Genomic DNA, 10,724 nt, shown 5'->3' on the forward strand with positions numbered 1-10,724 from the left:
CACTGCTAGATTGGAACTGAACAAAGTTCTTTTTCAGAACTCTGGACAGTTCCACATTATTAGGGGAGAAAGTGGCCAAGAAGGGGAGCAGGGGCCCCTCCTTCTCCGTCACAAGTTGGGTCTCAGGCAGGCTCTTTAAACATCTCCTCAGAAATGACCTCTGGTAGCCTCTGCTGGACAAAGCAGAGAACAACACTCTGACTGCCTCACAAAAATCAGAGTGTTGTGTACATATTCTGTGAAATCTAATCAATTGGGATTTAACCAGTCCAGAAAATGTGTGCTTAGGGTGGAAGCTAGTTTTATACAATAAGCATGTGTATCTGTAGGTTTAAAAAATACTTTAATGTCCAATATGCCGGTGGTGTCAAATTTAGGGCCTTTAAAAGTGGTGGTGTCCAAAAAATCCACTGCTGTAACGCTCGTGGTCAATTTAAGTTTGATGGAGGCATTGATATTAAGTGTGTGTAAGAAATGTTGAAAGTCCTCCTCTGAGTGGGTCCAAACACCCCAAATGTCATCCAAATAACGATAATATAAGAAAGGTTTGAGTGGGCATGCCTCCAGGGCCTCAGCTTCCCAGGCAGCCATGAAAATATTTGCATAGGAGGGCGCAAAACGTTTGCCCATTGCTGTCCCCTTAATCTGGAGATACCACTCACCATGCAGTAGGAAATCATTCCTGCGCAAGTTGATCTCCAGCAGCTGGAGAATTTCAGCATCTGGTCGCCTTCCATCAGGGTATTTTAAAAAGACATCTCGGACTGCGTTTAAACCCTCTGTAGTCAGAATATTTGTGTACAAGCTGTCCACATCACATGTAAACAGGATAGAATGGACAGGAATTTTGACCTTTTTGATGGTGTCAATAAAATGGTATGTATCTTTAACATAGCTAGGATGCTTTTTTGACAGGGGATTTAGATAAAAATCTATAAATTCAGTCGTCCCGACAAGTCTCACTGCCACAATCTGAGACTATGGGTCTACCCGGGGGGATTTCATAAGGAATACTCCATTTGACTGGTTCCTTGTGTATTTTGGGAAGAATATAAAAGTATCGAGGTCTAGGAGTAATGGGGCTTAATAAATATTCCTTTTGTTTGACCGAAATAAACTTATTCTTCCACAATTTAGTGATAATCTGATTAATCACAGGAATTGTATCCGGGTAGATAGGCTTTTCCAATTTGTGGTAATAATTTGGATCAGAAAGTTGTCTGTCACATTCCCACAAATATTGTTGCTTATCCAAGATGACTATTGCTCTCCCTTTATCTGCTGGTTTCAGCACAATTTCTGGATGTCATCTGAGCCCTTCCAATGCTGAAATTTCAGCTGGGGTCAAATTGGAGGCCAATGTTTCAATTTTGGGCTTCTGTTTGAAAAAATTCAGGTCCCTATCGATCAGAATTTGGATTTCAGGAGGCAGATCCCTCATGGAAGGCGACCAATTGGATCTAGCAGTGAAAGGCCGGTAGGTAGAGCCACTCCCTAAACCAAAAAACAACTTGAGTTTAACTCTCCTATGATACTGCTGAAGGTCATACCTGCTCTCCAGAGTCTGCCACCTGCTCCTGCTGCGGTCCAAAGGCACAAAGGATGGTCCCTTATCCAGCAGGCTGTGCTGGGCTGCTGTTAATACGAACGTTTTTGACAGATTAATCACCGTCTTACCCCCATTCCCACTGGTAGGGCTCACGGGGATGGGTATTTTACCCACCCGTACCAGTGGGCCAGCATTCTGGAGGCTGTCCCTGGGGTCCAGTGGATGCCATCCCTCTCAGTGTCAAACCCGTCCTGAAGGGCTGGCAACCTGCAGAGTCCGGATGAAGGCATTCTGATGCCTCAGCATGGCCTGTTCCCGATGGGGCAAAAGAGGTCCAATGTTGATCTCAGGTATGAACACCTGAGTATCCGGGAAGCGCTGGGACACAACTCTGAGGGTGGCCTGGAGTTCACTCAGAGCTGTGCTTTTGGCTCTCTGGCTCCTATTATTTAGGCCGAAGGAGAGAACCAGCTTTTCCACCGGACAGGTGATGGTGGCTTTCAGCAGGATGGCCTCGGCGTGCTTCCATTTGGCCCCCGGGAAGCCGTCCACCTGTAGGTCCGCTGCCTCATAAGTGGGGAACCGAGTCACATTCGAATCCCCCAGCACCACCCACTTTTTGGAGATGGTGAGACTCCAGTCGTCCATTTTGTTGGGTGTTGGGGGATGTCGAGTGGGCCTCCTAGTGTTCGGGGTGGAAGTCGCCGCCCTGGTGGCAATAGGGAGAGGCCGCAGGCGAAAATCCCGGAGGTCCCGTAAGGTAGGTCGTCCTCGGGGCTGGTGTCGTGGTGATGGAGGAGCTGCAGGAGGGGTGGGGTCCTTCCCCTCAATAAATTCCTGGAACTCCTCCATCGTTAAGTCCAGCAAGGAGGAAACCATATCCGGGATGTGCACAGCTGCTGTAGGGGGCTCCAGTGCAGGTTCTGCCAGGTTGAGCAGAGGGGCATCCTCTTGGCATGGAGGTGGCAGATCCTCCCCCGAGTCCAAATGCTGCGGTGTGTCCACCTGCAGGTGCCTCCATTTTGTGCGTTGCTTCTGTGGAAGCGGGATGGCAGGAGTGGTCAGATCCCCAGGAGGAGGGTGGTTAGGGGGCTCAGTCTCTACCCCTCCCTGAGGTGTGTCCGGTGCCGGTGACCAACCTGATTTGATGGGTTCCGTCATTGTGCCCACCGAGACCATATGCAATGTCCGGTTCGATGGATGGCCCGGTAAAGAGTCTGGGGTGGCAGTCCCAGATCCTACTGGGCCCTGGCTGGGGACTGGAAGAGGGCCGAGGCAATGTCGGTCCCTGGCTGCCGGCCTGACTCGCTACCTCCACCCGAGGCTCTTCCTCCACATAGCCCAGGTCAGCCAGCAATGAAGTGATGACCTGCTTGGCCTGGGAGATGGTGGCCTCAGTAAGACGCCGCCCCAAGTTGCGGCGTGCCCACCTAGTGGCGATCTGAAAAGGCTCCCCCCACGTCTTGTGAGGGAACCTGCTCAGGGTGAGAATCCCCTCCTCTAGCAGCTCACGAGAATGGTCCTTCAGGATGAGGAGGAAGGTGAATGTCCAGTTACGTGCATTCCCCTATATCAACTGAGACGTGTGGTCAGTGGGGAACGCCGGTGTTACGTCGATTCGCGTTTCCCCATCACATACGGTTTCCCCAGCGTCTCCTTGCCGCTCACGTGGCAAAAAAGGCGCGTGCTTGTTTAGCGCTCGTAACCAGTGCGCCATGCTTGCGCCGCAGGAGATCTACGGACACCGTGAAAGCTCAAACAACGTGTTTCGGCGAAGCTGTCTCACTTTTTTGCAACTGTGCTCTCATCCGAGATTATATATATATATATATATACATACACACACACGTTTCCCCTTGTGTTAAACTGGGTGATATGAATGGTGCCATCTCTTTGAAATAGTAGAATCATCACTTGGACTTGAATATTAGTTTATAAAAACATGGCTGTTTTTGCCCATTAATGTCCCCTAACTTAACATTATGTTTTCTCTCCCTTGCCTATTAGAAATGAATGATCACACCTTTTACCACAACAGTAAAATGTTTATACATACTTTGAATTGGTCCAGATAATATTTATTTACAGCTTCAACATAAGAAGACCATAGACAGACATATTGGCTGGACAAAAATTAAAACTAGACAAATTTACAGATGCCTTATTACAAAACACCACACGAATAATCGTTTTTAGGCTTAAAAATTAAAAGATACTGTCAAACTTTCAAGAACATGTTGTTTAAACATAGGTCATTCAATTAAGATAAGTATTCAACATAAATACAATGTGCTTATTTTTAAAAATCTAAAATAAATAATAGTATAACAACAATTGGTGTAATTCCACCTGTAAATAAACACTGAACAAATTGCAGTTGTGAAAAACTTCAACAAGTCATCTTCCCTCAACAGGCCTTACAAATAAAAGCTGCTGATGTGTTTGGACATCCACAGCAAACATGGTGAAACCACCTCAAGCACACATCACAGGATATCTGCAGAACAAAAAGATTTAAATTTATTGTAATATTTCATCTGTCATGTAGGTACACACATAGCATATATTTTAATGTTTCATCTACTATTAAGACTTATTGCCTAAGAGTGTAAAATATTTGATCTTGGGATCTATATGCAAGATTAACAGTGTTAATAGGGAAAGTCAGTTAATCATCAGTTTACTTACTACAGTTGACTGATGCAAGGCTCACCTTGAATGATCTGTATTTTATACAGGAGCTCCTTTGTGGCCCTTTGGGAGAAAGTCCCAGTCACAGCAACTAACTTGTCTGTTTACTGTTTTCTTCAAGCCATATCTGGAACTTATGTACACTGACAACATCATAGTGTGTGTCAGTGCTTATTACAATACACTTACTGACCCTCTCCATCCATAATCCTTCATCACAGGCAAACATTATTCTGTGCCAAATCCAACAAATAATTGGGACTCAACAAATCCAAAAACATTTTTGAATAATTAGCCTTCTTTCAATGTACTTAAAATATATGTAGCTGTCTTTCATAAACACACTAACACAAAAGTAAATGTTTGGATTTTGGGGCTTCCTTCTTTCTTTGTGTGACATAAGGCCATATCCCAATGAATGTCTTCATGGGAGGTACAGTCACACGTTTGCTTCAAATAAGCACTTGGGAACTCCTTAGCCTGCACAGTCTGGTCCAGGAGCTACACAAAGCACTTTCCTTGCACCTCTGAATTTTATTTAAAGTGTTTAATTTTTATTTTAACATCATTCTAGCAGCAATAGTATTACCTATTCACTTTTTTGTACTTTATGATTTCATGTATAAAATATTTATCTTAAAGTGTCAACATTTTCTAGAACACTGTATTGAGAAATATGATTATACCCAAATGATGCTCTTCTTCTCTTTGGGATCGTCTTTCTGTCCACAGATGCAGCAGATATCTGTCAAGTCATCTGCAAGGATGAAAGTGGTTATAAACTAATTGTCCAGTTTGCAAACTTTAGTACATACCCTAGAAACACAGATAGTTTTACTTTATGGAACTAAATGGACCTTTAAATGATGTAGTTGTTATCTTTTATGAGAGCTACTTTTGTTACCCACCTGATGCCTCCAGCACAGTGACTGCAATTTGCCAACGTAGCATTTCCACATCCTTACGTCTGGCAGGAAAAACAGGCTGTTGTCCCTCAAGTATTTTCTCTACAAACTGAAGTACAAACACAAAACACATATAGCCCAACATGTATCTCAAGTGAATATAGGAGTAAATTTTTTAATACCTTTATGGCAAACACGCCACAAGAGCTGGAGTCAGGTTGTAGGGGGGGGTGGGGGGGGGGGGGGTGGAAGTGTGTTGCAGAACAGTAAGCTTGCTTTGACAAATAACTTTTAAAAATAAACATATTTAGTTCCTTGCGTTCCTTTCCAACTTACCAAAGAAAACATTACATACATCAAAGATATTTACTTGTTTATATGATTTGACCAATTTATGTAATTTTGCTTCATGGTTCATCCTGGAGGATTTGTGCCATATAAATAAACACAATTTAAATTTATAGAATTATCCTGCCATCACATTTTTATTGATACATCTCAAAGAAATACAAAGCATGACAGGAGAAATAACTGATAATGCAAAGGATACACATTTGTTTTCAAGGACAATTATGTGCCATTTATGATGTTGATGTTTGCAATTAAAAGTCTTGCCATTTTATAGACTAAAAAGGCTGTATATCACAGCAATTACAATGTGATACATTATATCACGGACCACCTGCATCCACACTTGAAAAGGCATGCTTAGTCATCAAAAATATTGAAAAATAAACGCCTCTAGGTTTGTCTGATGTAGAGCTACTGATGGTCTCAAAAAATTATCCAAATTATTTAATTCTCAACTACCCAAAAATAATAAAACTTTGTCATGAAAATAAAAAATCACAAAACATAAACATACCTTGATATTTCTTGACATCTCTTCAACTTCTAACTACTTTCCCCAAGTGAGTCCAGAAGAAGAGATTTTCTCTGTTTTAGAAATATAATCTAAAAAGACATCAACAGCTATGATTTGGCTACTAACTGTCTGCCTTGTATTGCTTTAAAGGCGCATGAATGTAAGATACTTGAATCGAGAAATTCAACACCTGTGATGGACTTTTTAAAACTTTGATTAAAACAAAGGAATTGGAGAGGAACTGTGTCTTTATTGATGATATGCAAACACTTACAATGACAAACCAGTGATGGTCATTAACAATGCCATATAGAGTGCTGTAGTCTGTTAGATCCCACTGAAAAATTGAAACACTGATGTCAGCATCATGATGCCTTTTAAGGTAATCGTAAAACAGTTCAAACAACCAACCTTGAAGCGTGGAATTTTTTTTTGCCACACAGCAGACATGCCAAACGAGTCGATACACAGCACTTTCTCTGCTGAGGATGTATTGTGCTTCCTCTCCAAACATTTCATGTAGGCATTGATCAGCTAAAAAGATAGGTCTTTGTTTGTTAACTTGCACAATCATATTATTATAAGAATACCCATCCAGTGCAGTGACATTTCTAAATTGGGGATGGTTAGAAAAACTGTGTTTTACCTCGCTCTCGAGTTCCCTTCCTGGTGCTGTTCTGAAAATATCAAAGTAAAACAGCTTATAAGGCCCAATTTTAGAAAGAACAGCCGCTGTCATGCCATCCCAGGCTTTCCGGATATCTAAAATAAAATAGGAAAGAATTTGAGATTTTGGATTTGAAACTCATACAATACACATGTACATTATATTTACATTGAAAAGTGTCCAAAAACATACCCTTCTCTACTTGTGTAGAGCCTGAAAATGGTGGCACAGCAGGATCTGTAGCAGCTTCAACACCTTGAAGGGTGGAGGCTGGATCCCCAGCAGGTTGAGGGGGGGCAGCAGGTTTTCCAGTTTTTATAATGATCTGAGGGATTATTGGTTCTTGTTCAATGAATAACCGAAGCTGATCTATGTTCACTTTTGGCAGAAAAGCGGTTGGGGATTGGAGATCTGCACTTTTGTTGATTAGGTTAACAAGGGTGTATGGGCCCGTCCAATTTTTCTCAAGTTTGCCACCCTTACGCTGTTGGCTTCTTATGTTGAGTCGTAGAACCTTTTCTCCAACCTTAAAAGTTTCTGATTTATGAGTTGTGGTCTTGTATTTTTGCTGAGCTGTTTTTATGTTTTGCTGAACTAGTTGGAAAATTGTGTCCCGTTTTTTTATTGCCTCCAACATCGACTCCTTCCCCAGAGTGTCTTCAACCTTGCTGTCAATCTGGGTTAAAAGAACAAAAAAATATATATATAAGCAGATTTCAAATACCTTAAGGTGTCCACTGTCGAATATTGGATATTTCAGATGTGAAAACATACCTGGCAGACCAATATTTTCCAAAACCTTAAATATGGTGGTAATCCATAACCACAAACAATTAGAATAACATTTAACTGTCAACTGTTGGTCAAAAATGAATAAATGCATTAACAGATAAACATCAACAAGAAATAACTTTGATCACTAAATTACTAACCATTTTTATAATGCATCATACATCGGTCCATAACACTCAAAAGTATTTAGCAACACACCTCATTGACAAATTCTTTCCCCTGGTCGGTCAGGATTCGCTTAGGGGCCCCAAAGCGATAAAAGAACTTCAAAATGCGTTGTGCAACATCTGCTGCTGTTTTAGACGGTAAAGGATAGGCTTCAGACCATTTTGTAAAATAGTCAACCATGACTGCAATGTACTGGTTCCCAGCCTCTGTCTTAACCACCTTTCCTATAAGGTCCATCCCAACAAGCTCAAACGGTTGACTCACCTGAAAAAGTAAAAGAAAACAGAGAATAGCACTTTTGACCAGGGATGATAAAATATCCCTCTTGTAGTGTTTTGATATGTATGTCATTTACTTCAATTGGGATGGGTTTTGTCTCCTGCTTAATTGTCACTGCACTTTGCTGGCATTGCACACATTGACTGACCTAAAGAATCACATTTTTTAATAAAATGTCAACCATCAAAAAGCTGTTATAAGCTAAAACAATACATGAATGTAATAGGATTTTGATTTGTTTTCTGTTTATTCTGGAGATTTAGAGATTTCATAATTTTTTATTTGTGTTTTGCCCAAATTATTCTTTGTCTTGATTAAATCAAGCTTATTTCTGTTTCTTTTTACTTTGCATTCATTTCAGTTATTGTTAGTTGAGTTTGGATTTGTGTTTATTTCCCTGTTAGTGTTAATCCTCCTAGCTCCACTGTTTTATCTCTTTCTCTCTCCCTCAGCTGTCTCCTCACACCTGCACCTTCTTTTCTAAGTATCACTGGTCCATTATTTCAGCATTCAACCTCCAGTTTTTAAGCAACTCTCCTTGATTCACTTCTCACATAAGCCTGTACCACACAGGTAAATAGTAGTCATTCCCCAGGATACAGGTAAGGATACAGGTTAAACTCAGGACCCAGGTGAGTAAACCAAACAGCAAAACAGTAGTTATTTCCCAGGATGCAGGTAAATATATAGGTTAAACTCAGGACCCATGTGAGTAAACCAAACAAAGAAACAGTAGTTATTTCCCAGGATGCAGGTAAATATATAGGTTAAACTCAGGACCCATGTGAGCCAACCAAACATATAAAGAATAGTTATTTCCCAGGGTGCAGGTAAGTATACAAGTTAAAATCCAGACCCAGGTGAGTAAACTAAACAGGATGCAGGTAGGCAGAAGAATATAAACCCCAATTTAGGTTTAGGCAATAAAACCCAAAGTTTTAGGTTTAGGGAAAAGTCACCGGAAAGGGCATAAACCCAAAACCCCTACCAGAGTAACCCATCCCAGGAGAAAATCCGCTGAACCCTCGAGACCCCAGAACCCAGGGAACCAGGTGATCAACAGAAGCAGGCACGAGCCATAGTCAGAGACAAATAACAAAATAATGATCTCCACCGTAGGGGTGGAAACCAGTGCAGGGGCCCTACTCCGTCCCTCGTTAGATCCCCCGCGCACTAGAGTCAAGAGGTCAAAGGTCAGTAATAATATAAATGAGTCAACATAAAGAAAGCAAATCAAATTAGAACTAATTTAATTAATGTAATTAATTTAGGCCCAATTTTGCTCTCCAGGTCCTGGTGGCTTAGGGTTAGGGTTACCAGAGAACACCAGGATTGGCAAATTCGCCACTGGCGCCCTGTGCTCTTCACAGATGAAAGCAGGTTCACACTGAGCACATGTGACAGACGTGACAGAGTCTGGAGACACCGTGGAGAGCGATCTGCTGCCTGCAACATCCTTCAGCATGACCAGTTTGGCAGTGGGTCAGTAAAGGTGTGGGGTGCCATTTCACCGGGGTGCCATTTCTTTGGAGGGCCTTGTGGCCCTCCAAAGAAATGGGCCATGCGGTACAAACCAGTACAGGACCTCTGAAACATTAAATCACTCTTTGGTGGGGTTATGGCATGTAGTGGTGGTTATGACCCCACACACAACCAAGCACACAGCTACTCCATGCACAAACTATGCAAAACACATGAATAAATAAATAACTATTTAGTTTATAATTTATCAAACAAAAAACAAGAAATAAAACCAAATTCATCTAGAAAAATTCAGTTTGACCTGTTTCTGTGCTTTCATGCTTCTTTAAGACTAAGGTGGTCCTTCTGCCAAAAAACATTGATGATTTTTGTGTGATTTTGTTGTCAGCACATTCAACTTTGTACAGAACAAAGTATTCAATGAGAATATTTCATTCATTCAGATCTAGGATGTGTTATTTGAGTGTTCCCTTTATTTTTTTGAGCTTTTATATATATATACATATATATATATATGTATGTATATATATATATATATATATATATATGTGTGTATATATATATATATGTATATATATACATACAGGGGTTGGACAATGACACTGAAACACCTGTCATTTTAGTGTGGGAGGTTTCATGGCTAAATTGGACCAGCCTGGTAGCCAGTCTTCATTGATTGCACATTGCACCAGTAAGAGCAGAGTGTGAAGGTTCAATTAGCAGGGTAAGAGCACAGTTTTGCTCAAAATATTGAAATGCACACAACATTATGGGTGACATACCAGAGTTCAAAAGAGGACAAATTGTTGGTGCACGTCTTGCTGGCGCATCTGTGACCAAGACAGCAAGTCTTTGTGACGTATCAAGAGCCACGGTATCCAGGGTAATGTCAGCATACCACCAAGAAGGATGAACCACATCCAACAGGATTAACTGTGGACGCAAGAGGAAGTTGTCTGAAAGGGATGTTCGGGTGCTAACCCGGATTGTATCCAAAAAACATAAAACCACGGCTGCCCAAATCACGGCAGAATTAAATGTGCACCTCAACTCTCCTGTTTCCACCAGAATTGTCCGTTGGGAGCTCCACAGGGTGAATATACACGGCTGGGCTGCTATAGCCAAACCTTTGGTCACTCATGCCATTGCCAAATGTCGGTTTCAATGGTGCAAGGAGAGCAAATCTTGGGCTGTGGACAATGTGAAACATGTATTGTTCTCTGATGAGTCCACCTTTACTGTTTTCCCCACATCCAGGAGAGTAACGGTGTGGAGAAGCCCCAAAGAAGCGTACCACCCAGACTGTTGCATGCCCAGAGTGAAGCA

General features: G+C 41.7%; 1 protein-coding gene and 1 long non-coding RNA gene across 2 annotated transcripts; both read right to left on the minus strand.

Annotated features, from left to right (window-relative positions):
* Nucleotides 1-1,789: 1,789 nt before the first annotated feature.
* LOC124884043 lies at nt 1,790-5,073 on the minus strand. Its single transcript, XM_047391633.1, has 2 exons — nt 4,927-5,073; nt 1,790-4,046 (listed from the first exon to the last, which is right to left on the minus strand). The coding sequence occupies exon 2, from the start codon at nt 2,726-2,728 to the stop codon at nt 1,790-1,792; it is 939 nt and encodes a 312-aa protein (XP_047247589.1). The 5' UTR covers nt 2,729-4,046; nt 4,927-5,073.
* A 1,348-nt stretch (nt 5,074-6,421) lies between these two features.
* LOC124883542 lies at nt 6,422-7,893 on the minus strand. The gene is made up of 5 exons (XR_007042234.1): nt 7,668-7,893; nt 7,452-7,533; nt 6,870-7,353; nt 6,657-6,772; nt 6,422-6,544 (listed from the first exon to the last, which is right to left on the minus strand). It is a non-coding gene; the product is annotated as an uncharacterized LOC124883542 (long non-coding RNA).
* Nucleotides 7,894-10,724: the final 2,831 nt, after the last annotated feature.

Source organism: Girardinichthys multiradiatus, chromosome 18, assembly GCF_021462225.1.
Source record: "Girardinichthys multiradiatus isolate DD_20200921_A chromosome 18, DD_fGirMul_XY1, whole genome shotgun sequence".
Taxonomy (NCBI): domain Eukaryota; kingdom Metazoa; phylum Chordata; class Actinopteri; order Cyprinodontiformes; family Goodeidae; genus Girardinichthys; species Girardinichthys multiradiatus.